This window comes from Argentina anserina, chromosome 6, assembly GCF_933775445.1.
Source record: "Argentina anserina chromosome 6, drPotAnse1.1, whole genome shotgun sequence".
Lineage (NCBI taxonomy): Eukaryota > Viridiplantae > Streptophyta > Magnoliopsida > Rosales > Rosaceae > Argentina > Argentina anserina.
Window position 1 is genome coordinate 9,268,587 of NC_065877.1, and position 19,548 is coordinate 9,288,134.

The 19,548-nt window shown below is 37.5% G+C and overlaps 2 protein-coding genes and 1 long non-coding RNA gene across 3 annotated transcripts; 2 read left to right on the top strand and 1 right to left on the bottom strand.

Moving 5' to 3' along the window:
• Window positions 1-4,303: 4,303 nt before the first annotated feature.
• LOC126798416 (heavy metal-associated isoprenylated plant protein 6-like) lies at window positions 4,304-6,519 on the bottom strand. The gene is made up of 5 exons (XM_050525377.1): window positions 6,366-6,519; window positions 6,094-6,244; window positions 5,591-5,856; window positions 5,375-5,453; window positions 4,304-5,196 (listed from the first exon to the last, which is right to left on the bottom strand). The coding sequence occupies exons 1-5, from the start codon at window positions 6,372-6,374 to the stop codon at window positions 4,661-4,663; spliced, it is 1,041 nt and encodes a 346-aa protein (XP_050381334.1). The 5' UTR covers window positions 6,375-6,519; the 3' UTR covers window positions 4,304-4,660.
• Window positions 6,520-8,078: 1,559 nt separating this feature from the next.
• Window positions 8,079-13,309, top strand: LOC126796819 (histidine--tRNA ligase, chloroplastic/mitochondrial-like). The gene is made up of 7 exons (XM_050523544.1): window positions 8,079-8,332; window positions 8,925-8,940; window positions 10,914-11,081; window positions 11,262-11,315; window positions 11,505-11,579; window positions 12,736-12,899; window positions 13,005-13,309. Exons 1-7 carry the CDS (start codon window positions 8,079-8,081, stop codon window positions 13,138-13,140), a joined length of 867 nt encoding a protein of 288 aa, XP_050379501.1. The 3' UTR covers window positions 13,141-13,309.
• Window positions 13,310-13,568: 259 nt separating this feature from the next.
• On the top strand, window positions 13,569-15,297 carry LOC126799160 (uncharacterized). Its single transcript, XR_007672598.1, has 3 exons — window positions 13,569-13,766; window positions 14,211-14,432; window positions 14,531-15,297. It is a non-coding gene; the product is annotated as an uncharacterized LOC126799160 (long non-coding RNA).
• Window positions 15,298-19,548: the final 4,251 nt, after the last annotated feature.

Here is a 19,548-nt window from a genome sequence, read left to right on the forward strand (position 1 = left end):
GGATATGGACTGTGTTGTTATTATCTTTTACAAAATATATATATCGCGCTATGCTAGTGTGATACTATGATATATGATGTCATTTTTTCTATTAAAACAAAAAAAGACAAAAGAAAAATTACAACAAAGAAGCCGCTTGGCATGCATATATGCACCCCTTAGCTGATTCTGATGAATTAGTGTTAGGAACATTGAAGGGGAGAGGGAGGCAGAGAGCGCATGCAAATTGAAGGATCAGGTGCACTACGATCTACGATCACTAGCCGGATGATATACTACAGAATTAGCCTCACGATGTACCTGATGGAAAATACTTGAGGAACTGTGGATATATTTATGAACACTATCCGGCTATCTGCTACAGAATTATCTTCACGATGTACCAGACGGAAAATGATTGAGGAAAACCTATTGTGGATATATGTTGTTCATTGTGCACAATGGGAAACAGATTGTATGCACCAGGGTGTGCAGCCACCAGTGAAGATTTTACTAGTTTCAAGACAATCTCAGTTTTTAAAATATGTAGATAAATACTAGTCATCAGATTTTTTTTATATTGGAAACCATCGGTTTCCTTCTTCAACAGTCAATACCCACAACCCAGATTCATAGTGTTGTATAAAAAAACCCAGATTCATAGTATTGTATAAAAAAAAACCCAGATTTATAGTGGCTTGTCGAGGTTCGGCATGGGTGATTGGCTGGATATTAGAGCGGATGGTGGTCACCTGAGAGGAGTGAGTGGGTGGCGGCGAGATCTGTATATAGGTGAATATAAATCTTTTTGATCAATCAATATTTTTCATTTCTTCTTGAGTTCCCGATCCATTGTAAAATCTAAGGGAGGGTATCAAATTAGTTTTCCAATCCAATGTGCAGTGGTGGTTATGGGGTTCTTGGGTCTCACACTCTCACCAATTATCTTGTTGTACAATGCAAATATTTGGGCTGAGAAAGCAATGGCAGAAAACATTGGTAAATGAATTTTTTGGAGATAGTTGGAGTCATATAAAGCCTAAACGGAGACTAACAAAGACATGTTAAAAGGGTCACGTGCTGGTGTCTACACACTGCTGAAGCACCAAATACACTCCCAAGGTGGCCATCCTTATCGATCATACACTATTCCGCTTTTGTTTAATTCAGGTGCACTATCAAACAATTTAATAGAGCATGAGTAACAGTGATCGATAACCGGCAAGATGCAAGAAGCATGCGGATACGTAATTAACCAAAACTCTTATCCCCGGAATGATTGGCTGCTCCTTCGTCCTCTTCCAACCAAGAAAATTAAGTGTAACCACCTAACTTCACGTCTCCTTAATTTTTTATAATCAAATTTTTTTTCTCATTCTTTGATTCAATCATCCATGAGTTGCAATCAACCAGAAAAATGATCTGGGTTGCTTTAAAATATTGTGATCTTGATGTTACTAGCTAAAGAAACGAAAATGGCTGACTACTCTTTTTAGCTTTAAGAAACATTGTCTCTGGTAAAGGCTCTTTACATTCGTGGCTTGATAGCTTGCTATTTGGTGATAACGAGTCTTGTCAAACCCACGTAGTCCAAACTAATTATTTTCCCGGCCAACAGAAAAAATGAAACCAGCTAGCTTTTGAAATGAAACTAGAATTTGATCGGGTGGGTCAAATGGTCAATAATCGAGTTGATCGATCATCTAGTTACACTCATGTTCACAAGTGACAAGTGCAAGTTTTTCTTCATGCTCAACTTAAGTAATCTGAACTCAAGTTCAATATTTCAATTTAGCTCCACCAATAGTTGAGTACCACGGTAAGATATCGTATGACGAGAGCCTAAACAATTTGTTTTAGTGTTTTGCGGTTATTTGAGTTCCATGTATTCATAAAACATTTTTCAGCTAGTTGTCGTAGTTAATTCAAAATTATTATGCATGTCTAAGATAAAAGTTCATGTCACCATACTAAATAATGCTTTAGCTTCTTAAAAAGAAATATATTTTTGCTTGTCACTCTACAACTTGAGTTCTGTCCTTATCACCCGTGCGTACTACTAGCTTGATCGTCTTTCAACATTTTGAACGTATACACAAGGTAGTTTACTTATTTATGTCGAAAAACGAAGAAGTTTTGTTATTTAAATGACATAGAATACATTTGATACACTTATATTGACATGCAGATTATTTATTTAATTTACAAACCATGCGTAAGTTATGGTTGCCGCGCGCTCGATCATGATCCTTAACTCTAATGAAGAGCCATGCCATATATTTTCGATCATGGTCTTTTGTTAAGATTATTCGTAGGTAAGATTATTAAGGATTGCGGTTATGTATAGCTGTTGGGGATCTTAAAGGTCAATTAAGATGTGAATCAACATGAGAAGAGGTCGTCACAAAATATACCTGATCGACAGAATTGCGGCTTTAACCGAACCACTGATACGACATACATTTGTATGCTAGCTTTGCCCTCCCGTCCACATATCAATTAGTTTTGCATAATTTGATCACTTCATCAGCAACAGCATTTCATAATCATGCATCTATGCACACTTAAATATTAGCGAGGTATGCTCACCTAAGAGTTCTATAAGTTATTGTGATTAGCACATACATACACATATAAGCCGGAGGCATTTCATCCACATGTTGATTAATTAGTGTAAATCAACATACTAGTTTGCTTAATTCGATCACTTCAGTAAACATTTCATAAGCATCAACGGATATTAGCTGTGTCTGCTCATCACCTATGTACAGTTTAAAAAATAATTACGATACATGTAAATGACGGCTGTACATTATATAGAATATAGGAATTCAAGTGTCCGAGCATATACACTATTTTGCCATTTTTTTATGTAATCCTATTAAGAAGATTTTTACCAAATTAAGGCCCCAGCTCCCAACTAATCCATATAGTGTTATGAATATGCGACGCGAACAGGGAATATATATTTGAAATTCATATGTATGTAACTGGCCTATGCACCTACCACCTTTTCTAGTTGATTCATTTCTGCATGCCAACATAAAGAAAAGCTCATACGTACCATATTTAAAAACCAGGTATGTAAAGTCGACGCACCGATCGGTATTAGGAGATAATTTTTATTATGTTCTAGAGTGCTGTCTAATTAATTTTCAAACAATTAATTCCCACCATATAGTTAGATCGGATTGATACACTAACTAATTGACAAAATTCACCAATTATATATGTTGTACAGGGTATAAATTATAGACATATTAACTACCTTTCGCCTATTTATAGTACGTACTTGTATGAGTTGTATCATCTATTGGGATCACAGCTTGTAGTGGACTAGTAGTGTAGTACCGGTCATCAACTGGGGAGGGGAAAAAAGAAACTAAAGCTTGTTGGTCAAGTAGGGAGGCGAAAATGACGGTATAGCTAGCTAGGTTTCATTAACTAAACGTACTTAAGAAGAGAGAAAATTAGAGGATGCAGAGAGAGTTAAGTGTGGAGATTTATTATATATTTGGACTTAATTCTCCTTATTTTTCTCTTTTCTTTTCGGCCGGAATCATCCTTTTTTTCCATGTTTATATTTTTTAAATTATAATCATATCATTTAAACCATAACCAAATCGATTTAGAAATTTAATAAACATCGGGCTTTTTAGGAAGTTAAAAAAAATCTAATCATTCAACTCTCTTTCTAGCTCTATTAATAGAAGATGTGTATATACTATATAGTGTTTGTACAATCCTTTATTTCAAAAGAAAATAAAGTGTATTTACAGAAGTGTTCACCCATTACTAACTGACTCAGATTATAAGAGATTTATACTCAACACTTATGGATTTAAATCAAATGTTAGGGATAATTCATGTACGTTAACCCGTGAATGTAAATCTAAAAATAACTGCGTTTGAATCTGTTAGATACTTAGTAACTAAATTAATGCATACTACTGATCAGTGTGTATACTTTTTATGATGATTTTAGTTTCATTTCGAAACAAAAAGAAGTTGTACTACACTGCCCAATTGCCTATGATGAGTGTCTCTACCTCTTTACAAAGCAAAAGCAGTGTCCAAATCACAATTGTGAAAAGGAACTACTCTACCAAATTAGTCCCACCACACTTAACCCCACATTTTTCAACAAAGCCAAGTAGTGTCACTTCCTTTTTTCAATTACATTGGGAAATTAGTTAGGTTAATATATACGGGCCACATGCTCAACACACATTTTGTAATCCCGACCTTAATTAAGGTAATTAGGAATCATCAAGAGACCCATGTGGCCTCTTTCATGCCACAAAATAAAACATCAACCCACCGATTTCATGATTAAACGATAAGATTTAGTATTGAATAATCATTAATGACGATAAAAAAATTAAGCAGAAAATTTTAATCATATTGAAGATTAGAATGGAACCAACAGTAGCCACACCAACATCTGAACCGGCTAACCAGCTGGCCGGCCGGCCGGTCGGTCTATCTCTATGACTATTACTCTATGATACCTGAACCGTACGTAACCCCAAAATTCCACCACTAATTAACTAAATTATAGTCGTACATAACCCTTGTATTTCCTCTCTTATGTAGTCTCCTTAGTATATACATTTTTTTCAAGAACTTCCGATTTGGCCCTCAATTTCATTGTCATCAACCAACGGCGGACGTTGATCTCTCACATCACCGAACAACCGTTGGGGTTCTCGTCACTGAACATCCCCGGTGCCGCCGGATAATGCTCCGTCGGCATTGCGTAGTTTCCGTAGCCCTGGCTAACATGCGCCTGGTGCTCCTGAGCCTCCATTACAAACTTGTTGTGGTTGTAAACGTGTGCGGGGTCATACCAGTACGACGTCGACGCAGCGTAAGGGTAACCGGAATACTCCATTTTGTTCACTACCATGCTTCCACCGCCACCGGGAGCAGCTTCTTTCTTCTCGCCTCCACCGCCTGGTGCAGCTTCCTTCTTCTCCTCTTTCTCCTCTTTCTTCTCTTCCTTCTTTTCAGCAACACGCTCTTTCTTCTCGCCGCCACCGGCAGCTGGTTTCTTATCATCTTTCTTGGCAGCTCCGTCGTCCTTCTTCGCCGGTGCGATGACATCGACGGGTCTCTTAAACCTCTCTGAAAGATAAGGCACTAATGTTTTGGTGTCCATTGTACCGACCACCGTGACCAGATCTTTGGCCATGTCAAAGCTCACCGCACTAACACCTGCGAGCAAAACTTCTTCGTTAGTGAACTGAAATTGACCAAAACATCACTGACTTCCAACTAAACTTTGATAAATCATTTGTTTAATCTCTGCTCCCGTCATTCTTGATTAATTAAGCTAATCCAATGTACCAAACAAAAACTTGTTTGTCAAAAAAGAGAGAAGTAAGAAACTCACCTTTGAACTTCAAGATTTTACTGCGCATCTTCTGGATACAACCCTCGCAATGCAACCGTATCTTCAAAGGGACAGTGCTCTGAAACAACCCAACAAAGACGACGAAGTTAGATAACCTAGTTCGCAATAGAAAATATTCACCACGCCTTGGCTGTAAAAACGCCGCGTGGTACAGTTTAGGAAAACTGTCTGTTATTTAAATCAATTTTTTTTTACCTCTTTGGGGGCAGCAGCCTCTTTTTCTTTGGGCTTATCAGCCGGCTTTTTCTCTTCGGCTTTCTTCTCCGATGGCTTTTCGGACTTATCCTCGGCCTTCTTGTCCCCGCCTCCTCCTCCACCGCCCTCCTTTTTGGCCGGCTGAGAGACTATGTCTACCTTCTTCTTAATCTTCTCCTCAAGCCTCGCCTTCAGAGCGGCGGGGTCCATTTTCCCGGTCACCGTCAGCTTGTTGGCTCCGGCGTCTGTCTTCACTTGCTCAACGCCTATAATAATCAACGTATTTGGTAAGCAATTGTAACTCCCATTGATACAATGCGTGTATGTAATTAAAGTCAAAACTGAAATCTTTTCGCAAATTAATTGAGATATGTATGGCCTTTAACTACGAATTGGACCATTAATTAAGGTCAATGTTCATATTCAACGCTGACAATTAAAAGAAGAAGAAAAATCCTCAGAAATGAAATTCTGTCTGAGATTCTGAGGAATGAAATTCATACCGGGGAAGTTTTTAACAGCTCGTTTGATTTTCTTGGCGCATCCCTCGCAATGCATATCGGTCTTATAAACGACAGTGTTTCCGCCGTCGTCGACCTTCTTTCCGGCATCGGCGGCCTTCTTCTCGCCCTCATTCTTGGCTCCTTCTACTTTCTGCGACAAATCAAACACGGCGGTCAATATATAACAAAACACATATCTAGAATCGCAATTGAAGAAATTACGACACAAAAAATCTGCGTCGGGGGTTTAGATTGAGGTTTAGGACACCAACCTCGCCCATTTGGTATGAGATAGGATCTTTCTAGACACAACTGTAAGACCTTTTTTAGGTTTGGTTGTGTTGGTTGCTGGAGTGGATTGAAGGAATTGAAATGAGGAGGAGGTGAGAATATATAGGGGAGAGAGAGTGAGTCGGTTGCAATGGGTGAGAGGGTTTATGTGTGGATGTATGGATGTGCGGAATGTGTGTTTTTGTAAAATAATGATCATGGTCAGCATAGATGGGCTGAAATTTTGGGTCTTAATATTTATATGGGCCTTTGGGTGGAATTGCCGTCGTGTTGGACTAAATGACTAATGGTTGTCGATAAACGACGGCAACGCGACTAGTCAGCTAACTGTGACTAGGCTCTTATGTGTAAAAGTTTGATTTTCCTTTTTTCTCAAGGTTTACCTGCCCCTAGGTTCTTCGGTTCTTCCCCTAATACGTGGGTACCCCGGTAAAACTGACCTTTTCTAGTGTTTCAGCTGCTGTACAAGGACAGTTGGAAGGTCTAGAAGTAACTTATATTCAAAGTAAGAAAAATTCATAGTGGAACTGTGGAAAAAACACCACAACCTGCCCGGTCGAGGGCCGAACTAGAAGCATAGAAGATAGAACTATGACAAACTTAATTTAGTTGAAAAAAAACACTGAAAAACTTACGACCCTACTTCAACAAACTATAAACTTATTAAACGTACTAATCGACAAGAGAAAAGAAAACCTAACCAAATGTGGCTAACGATTGTGCTCAGTACTCGATCCTATATGTGAACTATTTGCTTGATAATTAATTAACCAATGAACTTAATTAGCCTATATATAATGAAATTGACTGCCCTTAAGTAAGTTAGTTTAATGACTGCCCTAGCCTGAAGTTAGTCTTGCAGCATTCGATTCATATCTGGTCGATTAAGGTAACATTCAGTGTCATTTAGCATTAGATACTTTAAGTACCTTCTCTGATTAATCTATCACACCGGGATTTTCTAAGAAGAGTTTTAAGTTGTAAACTTGTAATCGTAGGATACAACACGATAAAACTTGTAAAATGTAAAATTACAGCTTTCGTTTTCATTGCGAAATTATTATAGTTCCCTAAGTTTGAGATTCAACTTAAAACTTACACAATCAGTTTAACCCTAGAAATAAAATCTATAGTATATAGCTACGAATGCTTACGCCAGCAGTTACGCCAGCATATGGCTATGGTAGAGACTAGAGAGCACCTTCTACTTCTGGTCCTATCCCTTACAAGAATTAAAGACCGTGATTACATGCACGAGTTGCAATCAATCAAGAATGGCTGCGGGCGTGGACTGATTGTGGCAGCTCTTTTGTATGAACCATAGACATGCATGGCATATGGTTCTCATTTCTCAAACTCAAACCCTTATCCCCACGTTCCTTCTCCATCAAGATTGAGGACTTCTCCTACAAGTTCATGCAGACATTGATTGACCAACTTTCCCACTAGAATTAGACTTAAGTGCTACTTTAACTAAAAACAATTTCTAGTCCAGCAACCTCTTCTTCACCCAAAGAAACTCTAAAACCGTAGCTGTTCCACAGTTCCAGTACAATTATGCATACGCCCTGATCTAGCTAGCAATTGCGTATAGACCTTGCATTTGGTATTTCTCATTCGTTGGATCTACTACGACATCACGATCATGCCATTGTTGTTATCAGGTGCACTGGTGCAGAATGAGACGCAATTATATGGCTAGGGTTCTCGTTCAATATAATTTGCTAACCTCAAACCCAGAAAACCCTAAAAAACGTCGTGACAAGATTAGTAAGGCATGCGCGCAGTGTTTGACTTTGTTACGAGGATCCAAAAGGGTCACTAATACTACTCCAGGGCTTTCGATTAAAAATAAAATTGTGAAGCTGGCTGGCAGGGACCAAGAGGGAGATGCTAAAAGGGTTTTGGCTCTTTCTACTCCAGGGTTTTCGTGTGGGAATCTAAGACGGTAAGACGTACTTATTAGATATTTGTTTCTGTCTATCTATCCCTTGCTAGCTAGCTGTGAAGAAAAGCAACGGGTACACCAGACTGTACACACCATACCAAGGAAAATGATGTATATCTTCTCTCGGAGAAACCGAACGATTTAAATGCATGCATATGTTTCAGCACTCCGGCTATGACATCGATTGTTCAACAAGTTGTCGTGTTATACGTACGTTGCATCTATAAGTTAATCGATTGCCAGATTCACTAGATTAGTTATTTGGCACACATACAGTACGTTAATATCTCTTGATCGATCCAAGCTTTATAAATGTATTCATAGGCTAAAACAAATAAGTTTTTTGATGCATCTGAAGTAAAACTTCATTCAAGCAAAGGCAAAAGCCAAAGGACATAACAATAAAACGGAAAAAACAACAGCAGAAGGAAAAGGAACACAACAGTACCTAATAACATTACAATTATTAGCTGAAACAGAGACTAACTAATGTAGGAAGCCCTGGTAATCCATCTTGTCTAGCCTGAGAACAGAAAGAAGAGAGGCGGGAAGTGAGCCAAACTTTATCTCTTTATCTGTTTGGATGTTCCAGCTTAATCATGGACCTTGTATAACCAAAGTACGTATAGACTTCTAATCGGCAATTCTTAATTATTCTTGTTAATGAAGTTTCCAAACAAACAATCAAGATCATCAAGTTCCCAATCATGAAGAAGTTAGAATTCTTAACCTTATTCTTTCCAGCCAAGTAAAGACTAATTCATTGCACCAGCTAAATTGTCATCACCCTAGAGGACTTCTTCTCCAAGGGACAAAAAAACTTGTTCGTTGCGGAATAGCTATATATATATATGAATAATATTGCGATAGTGATTCCCTTCTTGTTTTATGGGGAAGTGATTCCAATCAAAATAGTCAAGAAGTACCATGGAGAATTTTGAACCTGCACATCATGTGTTTCGGAAACACTAAAGAAAGAAAACAGCTACCGATCGTGATAATCATGAGATTCATGTCACCAATTTTGAATTTCTAACATGGCTGAGCTACCATAATAATTGAAGTAGATAACTATACTAATATAGAACATGTTCATCAATTATTTTCTCACATGAACAGATATACCTTACATTTCATATATATTGATCACAGTTCCATAATTCATAGTTATTTAATCATAGAGAGCACGCGCAAACACGATTATGATGAGAGTACGTACAATGCCGCAAAATGAATTTATAAAGTAGAAGAGTATGCGTTTTAGGCTTTTAGCTAGGTTATCTATTTATGTGTGGGTGCGGGAGATGAAGAAGAAGAATTAGATAATTGTCAACAACGTACCTAGCTATCTCATCTGAGTGGACGCACGCCCAATCAGGATGTTAATTATTTTTCAATAGATAACAATCAACTGCATTGAGAAATTTATTAGAAGCAAATTGGCCGGCGACTATTCTTACGTTCATTTTGTGCCCACCATTTTAAATTCGTGTCTTTTCCCAACTCATATTTAGATAATAATTGAGAAACTTGACACATGTCATGAGTTTAAAAGAGTGAGCACAAAGTAGACAAAAGAATGGTGGTCGACAAATTTGTTTCTAAATTTATTAGATGTGTGTTTTTTCTTCCAACCTTGTATCTTGATATGATATTATATGAGTGGTTGTATAATTGACGAACTCTTTTGTTCTTTTCTCAGAATTGATGTACATAGACATAGACATGCGTACATTTTGACATAGAAATGTGTTTCGACACAAACATGAACACATATGTAAGCTAATTCAAAACAAATTAGTCAGTTCTCACCTTATAAGGTAAAAAAAGGGGTCAATCCGCTGAACATTCTTCGTTGGGATTCTAAAATGTATCATCATAGTAGCTAATCACCAATGGCTCTATATCAGAGACGGACGCACAATATCTTCTCTCTTTCATTTTTTATTTTTGCAATTAATTTCTCTTTTTTTTGTTTGTTACATTTGCAACAATAACAAGACCTATCTACCACGGTATGTTTGAAGAGTTTAGAGATCGATGTGTTAGGGCATCTTTAACAGTGTTAGACATTTCAATAGTTAAAAATTACTAAAAAGAATATTTATTTATTCTCATATTAGATTGTACTCCAGCAGTGATAGTTATTCTTAAGTTAATTTAAATTTCAACACATAATATAATTTAGCTAGAGTTATTTTCTCTCTTTTCTAACTATATTTAGCTAGAATTTTTAGCTAAAGATAAATCTAACTTATAAATAGCTAGTCTGATAGATATAAAAGTTATCATAAATTTTGTCTAAAAACTAATTTTTTTTTCATAATAACTAGTTTCTTAGAGATGCCCCTTAATAAAATTTCTCTAACACCCAAAAATTTCGAAATGTTTGTTTGGGCTTTATAAATCGAAAGCCCAACCACAAACTGGGCTCCGGTCCGACCTGCGTTGGACCCAAAAAAGGAGCTTGGTTACTGACAGCCTAAACCAGAAGCAGCGCCATGCTATTTCCTCTTCCCTCCTAATCCTCAATAAGCCCCTAACCCGCGCTCTCCGATTGTCCATCCCCAAACTACCCTAGGGGATCAACCTCCGCCGTAAAAATGCCGCCGGCGACGGAGGTCGTACCGGAGCATTGGCTCCGGCGCCGATCACGAAGGAAGTGCAGAGGATCGACGTGAACCCTCCCAAGGGCACCAGGGACTTCTCCCTGGTCAGAGAGGTTTCGCGGCTGTGTGGGTTCGAGGAGGTGAGTTTTCCGGTTTATAAGAAAAGCTGGCGAGGAGATCCGTGAACAGGTTCGGTTATATTTGAAATGCTTATAACTAAAATTGGTGTAGTAGCATTGACTCAATTGCAAAATCATATATATTTCCTGTATTGTTTCTTTTGGACTTTCATAAATGATTCTGCCGTTTTTTTTCATCAGGACTTCCTGGTTACTGCGCGGTATTTTATCAGCATTCCAAAACTTGCACATGATGTAAATTCCTGTTGTTATTTTTGATATGTACAATGCTATGCGTTTCCCTTACAAACTTGGCTCTGTTCTGTCTCTCCTTCCCTACCATGTTAATCTTTTGACATCCACACTTATTTATCACATTAGGACTACCAATTTACTAATGATTTTTGGAATCAGAGAGAATCATCTTATTTCTCACCTCTACAGGTTTTACAAGAAGTATTGAGACGGTACTCCATACCTGAAGCTTTGTTTAGCAAGGTCTGCATCATCATAGACAAGGTAAACCGTGCAAGTTGCAAGTGACTGCAGCGGACAATGATCTAGTCTATTTATCTATCCATTTTTCCCTCTAGGTGTTCTGTAAGATTGCAAATATTCACGTTATTGGTATTCATTTGATAGAATAATAAAGCTGTAACTAGTAAAAATGGGAGATTACCTCTGCAGATGCAAAATGAAATGTCTAGACTCTATTATTCTCTTAAGAAATAAATCTGATTCAATGATAACCAGCATCCTATTTTGGTTGCCATTTGTTTTTCAACATAAGTTGGTAACTTTGATCAGTCTTCTCAGATTAATTTGTGTCAATTTTGTAAGAGTTGACGAACTTTCTTACATTGATCACATGCAATGGTGATAATATGCTGCTTACATGCATGTGTGTGCATGTGCATGTTGTGGTGATACTTTGTTGGCATTTTGGAAATCTCCTGCTCCGATGTATTTCTCTCAAAATGAAATTGACCTTACAGATTTCAGTTTAATTTTTTTTTCTATCTGCTTGGAGATACTCACAGACCCATAAATTGTACTTGAACGTAAATCTTTGTTATGATTTGTAAACAGGTAAGGGTGTTTTGATGGTAAACAGATAGAGAAGCTTCCATTGGAAGAAATAAAAAAAGAGCTAGTATCCATTCAGAATAACCAAATTTGTCAGCAAGAGAGAACAGCTGCTTCAGATCAGCAACTACTTCCCCAGAATCTCCAAGTATCTCTACATAAACACAAACATAACAGATGGTTCTGATTCACAGTCTGTCAGCATAACATGCTAGAAACTATGACTACAGAATATTTATTAATAGTGTCTCCTTAGACGATTTCCAAATGATTAAGGAATTTATAGACTGTCTTGGTAACTTGATGGTCTGCAGCCTTTATCTTGTACGTTTTGCACTTCAATGTTATGATCCTTTTGAACTATGTTTAAGTTGTATAGTTGTTCTTTCTTAGTTTCTATGTGTTCTATCCCATAGTGGGCCTAGTAGGCATAATCTGCAGTTTATTGACATACAATATATGATATTCAACTATTTAAGACATTTTGATTCACAGATATTCATCATGTGAGTCTAGTACATTAAATTTGATTTCCTCACCTTTTCTTTAGACTTGTTATCCATAATGTGTTTTGGTGTGATGATTATAGTTGCTCAAGGAGAGGGGTCTTCTGCCAGAACTTGGCCTGCAAGTAGAGAACATTGTATGCGCTCTGGATCCTGGAGTGCAAGGAGCAGCTGCAACAGTTGCCACCATACTTAGGGAGAAAGGTCAAAGTGTTAATTTGGTCTTGGAGAGCAAAACACTTAAATGGTATCAACTGCCATCTTATGGCCCTTTCAATGTTCTCTATCAATCACCGTTTTCTAATTTGTTATTGTCCCATACTTGCACGGATGAAATTTGTTCTATATCCAGGGTATTCAAGCGTGCTTCGCGAATAAATGCCAACAGGCTGATCTTGGTGGGAGATTCAGATTGGCAAGGGGGTATGGTGGGTGTAAAAATTCTGTCTACTGGTGAACAATTGATAAAACTTGATGAACTAGACTGATTGAGTCATTAATTATTTGGTGGTTGTACTGTTTCTAGTAAATTCTTTTTAGGTTGGTTCAGTTCATTGTTCTCCCCCAATCTACGTACATCATAGTTTCCAGTCAAAATATCAATGAATTGGCTGATTTTTGCACTTGATCTTAATGAAGTTCGTGATCATTTGTTGATATGCTTGTTTGAAGCATCTGTGGTGTTCCTTTTCTGCACACTACGAAATACGCAGACCAAGCTTATAGAATTATCTTAGTCTTACTTCAGATTGGGAGGTGTTTCAATATACAACACATGAACACACACAAATGAGGCCTTTACATTTATTTCTTACTGCTTGCTTTAGAATCTGCAGTTGGTTAGGAAATGTTCAGGCAACTTTCCATTAATCTGAAAGAGGTTCCTTTACTAACTATCCCTGGAGTGCAGACTGTATAATTTGATTATGGATGCTGGAATGTCAGTGGCAATCCCCTTCATGAGTTGGTTTATGGAACTAAGGCTCTTGCTGATATAACAATGCAGTATAAGAGAAGTGTGAGTCAGTACGCATCCATGAACTATCTTTCTCGTGGAGAAAGTGTATTTGAAATGATGTCTGTACCAGACTGATGTCTCTGCAGAACCATTAAGGTACTGTGATCTTTTCTTTGAAATGATCTGAGGCTTTAAATTTCAGCATTTTGTTTTATCTTGGACTGTATTTCATTAGATATTTAGATTTTAGAGCAACTGGATTAGTCACTTCTCAGAGAATGATTGATTTGGTCACTTTCCTCAACTCATTTGCTAAGCCATATGTCTGAACTCTGAACTGATATTACTTGGAAGTTCTTGGGAGTTCACTTTTCCTAAAGAAAAAAGGAAGAGATTCACAAGTGATAAGTTTAAAGTTAGAGAAAAATTGACAGTTTGCTGAAAAATATCAGGAATGAATTCCTTGATTCTGGAATGCAATTTGCTTTGTTTGATCAATTAGTATGATACACCTCTATTGCACTGTCAAATCAATCCCATCTTTCATTAGTCCAAACTTCAAACCACTAACGGTCAACAGTGTATTATTCTCTCCATAAGATATGGATCCCAAATTACCCCTGCAAGTTGCTTTGCTGGTATAACTGATTGATCTTTCAAAATTCTGAGGCATTTGTGGGATGCGGCAGCAAGTAATATGCTCGGGAACAGCCACACATTCGATTCTAGATCAGTCTCACCATTTACTGGAGGTTGTGATATGTCTTGGGTTCTTCTATTCTGGCCATGCATGGCTCTATCAATATTCCGCAAGATAAAAAGGTACTCCTCCATTATTCATTTCTGGCAGCTTCTAAGTTTCAGGATCGCTTTGTTTAGTATGTGCCTTTATTTGGTTATCTTTTGCCTTGTCATGGCAGTGTCTCAATCCAAGCAGATTTAGCGATAAACTGTTACCATGGTTGTGAGTATTGTGACCACATGCATTGGCTTTGCCCTGGCTTTCCTAATCATGGCTACAGTGCAACCCATGATTCATGCCAAGAAGCTCTACTAGCTCAGGTTCTCTTTTTATAACATCTTCAGCTAGATGCCATTCACCAAAAACTATGAAACGGATTTTAATTTTATTTGTCTACTGTGAATATTGCACTCACTGCTTTACCACATTCCTGTTTCTGTTTAAGCTTTTCACTAGAGCTGGCCAAATTACAAATTTTCCCCCTTCCATATTCCGGACCCCAACCACCCCATTACTGTATATGATTGTGATATATATGTTGTGTTCGAGACCTGGAAAAGGGAAATAGTCTAGAAAAGGGGAAAGGGTTTTGTGTAGATGATGATGAAGTTTAGGAAAACAGAACGCCACTTACTGTTCCGCTGTGCTCTGATGGCTGATGGACGGACTGCACGAAGCCGATCGTATTAGATAACCAAGAACTTGGTTGCTATGGATCAAATGACAAAGGTAGCGTGGCTGAAGCCAAACTTTACATCAACTATCACCATGTCTAACCTTATATACTCTTTGTCCATTAGATTATTGTTAGCACTGTTTTGGAGAACTGAGAGCAAATTTAGCTGTTGCAAATCACTCGAGTAACGAATGAAGATAACTTTTACATATTTTGACTGCAAAATGGTTAGCATTGCTAAAGATGTTCCTAGTGAGGTGAAATTTGTATTCGGCTACTCTGTCTTATAGCCATAATGTATGTATTTGGACACGTTGTGAATATGACTCATCATCGCTGCATCTAGATTTTCCTTTTCATTGGAGAATTCCTTTCTATACATGAAACATCTATAAGAGAAAAATAGTTCAGCGCATCAGAAGTTATAAAATTTGCTGCATTAATTTTCCGATTTCATTGGAGTGTCTATGTTGCAATACGAAATTTTTTGTCCACCTATGTCCTTACTCGATTTCAAACTGGTGCATTCCTATCCCCCTAGGATAGATATATAGGTGTTGATTTCTCTGGATTTCATGCCTCATGCTGCCATGCATATGAATGGGATCTCTTCGGGTCTAGCTCAATTCCCCAATTCATTCTGCGCATCTGGTTTAATAGTATCAATTCAAATCTGATATTCCAAAAAAATCTGTGGCATTTAAACTCCAATAGCCAATGCATCAAACCACTAGCTCATGAGCAGCCACGTCTTTGATTCTATACCAGTCTCATAACCTATCTGATGGAAATTTGTGATAGCTCTTGCTGTTTCAATCATTTTATCCTCTTGTGGCCTTACAGTGCTCTATCACCATCCCAACAATGAATAGGATAAACAAATTCCATCCTCCATAATTCACATCTGGCTATTTCTAGTTTTGCCCATTTACTTTATTATTTCGAATTTTTTATATTACTGGGAGACTGGGAGTGTCTCATTCCAGGCAGATCTAGCCATGAACAAACCAGTCGCTGCTAGGTTGGGAGTGGCATGTGGTCATGCCAAAGCCATGTCGATGATATTGAGGTTCCAACCAATGATTTATGTTTGTCAATGAATCCAACAAAGTGAGTAGTACGTTAGCCCTTCTATAGCTCAGGTTCTGCTTTTGTGGCATTTTCCTAGCTAAGATGACTTTCGCCCCCTCCAAAATGTATGGGGCCTTTGTCAATTTTCCTTTCACTGATATTTCTGACCGGAGTGAAATATCACCACCAAACACATTCACGCCATGTCTCATGTTCTGGCTTTTTTGACCCAACTTATATAGAAGAACAAACCATTTAACCATTTGAGCATTCTTATCTTCATCTATATATGCAAGTCCGTATGGACGAGTTTTTCTTCACGCATAGTCCAGTAGAAATATTATGGTTTAGAACTTAATACAGAACAATGATCTCATATCTCCACTATTATAACTAAAGGCCCTCATTTGGTATAAACAGCTTCATCAATCTTTCAAAATTCTGAACCCCATTTCCTATAAATAAGTTAGTCCATAGAACAAATATGTTGGAAGGGTATTTGGTAAAACAAACACACAATTAAAATAAAAAGATAAATATATAGGATAGTAGTTGAAAAAAATAAGAAACATGATGATAATCAGTTTTCATCCCAATATTAATAGGGAGTGGGAAGATTAACCGTGCTAATGCACGGGGTAAAATGCTAGTACCTATTTAAGCAAACTCTCGACTCTATATCTTCATCATACAGAAACTCCCAAACACAAATGGACGAGATAGGTTATGAATGAGATTCCGCATACCAGGGCCAGCCTTGCTGCTGGGTAGCATTGGCGACCGCCCAGGGCACCATAAACAAGTGGGCACCAAAATCAGGGTTTAAACAAGCTTCTCAATTAAAGATAAATAAAGATTAGAAGAAGAAAATTATTCATCCCAACTGGAAGATATTTTGTTAATGAAACAAATGTTTTTGGGTGACTTAAAGTCTTAAACTATACTAAAAATTCTTTTGATGGGTATGTAGAAAATCAGAATTAATATATCTTATTAGGGCACCAAAATTTTACCCGCCCTAGGCATCATAATTCATAAAAACTCAAGACCCGGCCCTGCTGCATACTCCATCAGTTAGAAAGGTTACATGGAACCCTAATTCCCAAACCCTAAAGCATCTCATCGAGGGTGAAAAGTAATCCAAGTGATCTAAACTCCCTTGGTCATTTTGCTTTCAAGTCTCGAGACCACGAGGCTTGGGGTGGACAGGGATGAGGTCATTCTGTACTTTCTCCAATACTATTGGCTGAGGACTCAATTCCCACGTGCCTTCGGCCTTTCAGTCACGTGGGTCAGTGGTCTCTACTACGTACTGGACCCTGGACTCTCTCTCTCTCTCTCTCTCTCTCTCTCTCTCTCTCTCTCTCTCTCTGTGTTTCGACCCTAGCTAACTAGCTCGGCTTTTCCAAGCCACGAGCATAAAAGCACACAAAACCACTGTTGCACACATCACTTCCATCATCTCAACTTTCACTTGCATTTTTCTCTTCCTCTCATATACAAAAATAGAAAAAACCACAAGCTTCTGCGTGTGTCGGTCTATATATATCTTAGTCTCTGTGATGCATCAAACCACTCCTGTCTTTTCAGGGTTCTGCAGATTAGAGGGAGATTGGATTGGTGATGTTGTTTTGATTTGATTGATAGGCTGATAGCCAAAGATGGTTTCATTTATCTGCATTTGCACCTGCACCTCTTCGGTCCTAGAGTGGTTTCTGCGAGGTATCACTACTTGAATGCAGATCGATCAATAGGTGCAGGTTCAACTGCAGACCAATGCCTTCTTGGTTCTTTCTTTCTTGTTTGCTTGCTATCTTTCTTTCAATCTCGATCATCTATCTAGCTCCAAAGCTCCCCAAGGATAAGGTAAGAGCTCTTTCTTTTTACAAGCTAGCGATTGTTTCTTTTCTAATTTGTTGTGATTTTGGGTGCTTAGTTACTAGCTCGTGGGAAGTCCGCAATGCGGATACAGATCGAGAGTACTGTAACTTCTTCAATATTCTCTTGTATATCTGATGAAATATTGTGCTGACTTTTCTGATTGAAGCCAAGTTCTCAATGTTGTTTTGCTCCTCAATGTTACGTTCTTGGTGTCATAAATGACTATGAAAAAAGAAGGTACTTATTGTTTAGCGTGATTATATGAAGTGCTAGCTTGTTGCTACATAAAATGCTGTCCATGCGGTTCTAATACGACTGAAATTTATCCTCCGAGATTTTTTCTTAGGATTATTGCAGTAGAACAGTTAAGCAAAAAATGAAAGTGTGAGCTGTATTGATAAAACTCATAAAAGGAATTAACGTTGTTGGGGAGCATTCAGTATTACATAGTCAATTGTAATTAATTAAGTACTGTAGTTGTGATAATTTATATCTTCTTTAAGTTCACTTTCATAATTAACAAGTAAAGTATTTCCACAATCTTTTGCTTCCAAATTTTGCGAAAGTAGTTTCGATACCCCAGTTAGATAGGTGATGTAATTTTTCTGCAACTATAATGTAATATTTCTGCAACTAAGCTTAATTTTTCCCGGTGGAAGTTTTTTATGCCTCTGGGTATAAACTGCATGTAAGCTAAGTTAAATAGGTTGAGCTTTATATACACCTTCAACCTTTACTTTGTGGTATGATTCTGGAGCCAGTTGATAAAAATGCATTATTAAATTCCTGATGATAATTTGTTCTGCGAGAACAGTGAAATTAGCTTGATATTATTATTAATCACATAAAGAATACCGTACGATCTCATGATTTTACTTCTCTTTCCCCCAATTTCTGACACGATTTCTCATTCCTAGATAATTGTATAGAAGAGTTATTTTTTCTCTTTTTTGTTTCATACATAATTCACAAAAGCTCTTAATATTTCCACAATGTCCATCTTTTCTTTATATAAGAATATATGACTTACAAACCTGTACTTTTTTTTGTTCTTCTCATAGATATATGTGAAATATAGAAACTAGGAGGAGGAGGAGATGACTTCTTCAAGCCAAAAGAACAGCAAAAAAAAGAAGTTGTTCTATGACTTGGATCACAGAGATAGATTAAATAAAAAAAAAGGCATGATCAATAACCTTCTTCTTCTGTTATCTTGGTGACTTAATACTTTAATAGGAGCCTTCTGCACTACCAACCTTTAATGAACTGCCAATCTCCTGGAATACAGGGGGTTTATAAACAAAATCAGATGGCAAAGTAGATCAAATGACATCAAACTTATCCTTTGGTCATCTAACTAATTTTGTTAAATACATCTGTACGTATACGAAGTTATTACAAGTTAAGTAGAACATTATTGATTATTTAATAACGGGAGACTTAATCATTTTCGATTAAGAGCATATGTATATAGTGTATTTAACTAGCTTTTCTTGTGAAATGGCCTCTTCGTGCTTATTTTTGTTTACTGTATTATTAGGTTAATGAAGCTCTGATATTTTCTTGTG

Bases quoted from the DNA above. Each gene is read 5' to 3' on its own strand.
- LOC126798416 (XM_050525377.1), bottom strand. The intron at 5,857-6,093 runs GTATGAATTTCA...TGATTATTATAG, and splicing joins AGCTGTTAAAAACTTCCCCG to GCGTTGAGCAAGTGAAGACA. The intron at 5,197-5,374 runs GTGAGTTTCTTA...TTTTGCTCGCAG, and splicing joins TAAAATCTTGAAGTTCAAAG to GTGTTAGTGCGGTGAGCTTT.
- LOC126796819 (XM_050523544.1), top strand. From the start codon at position 8,079: ATGGCTAGGGTTCTCGTTCAATATAATTTGCTAACCTCAAACCCAGAA. The intron at 11,316-11,504 runs GTAAATTCCTGT...TCACCTCTACAG, and splicing joins TTCCAAAACTTGCACATGAT to GTTTTACAAGAAGTATTGAG. The intron at 11,580-12,735 runs GTAAACCGTGCA...TGATGATTATAG, and splicing joins TCTGCATCATCATAGACAAG to TTGCTCAAGGAGAGGGGTCT.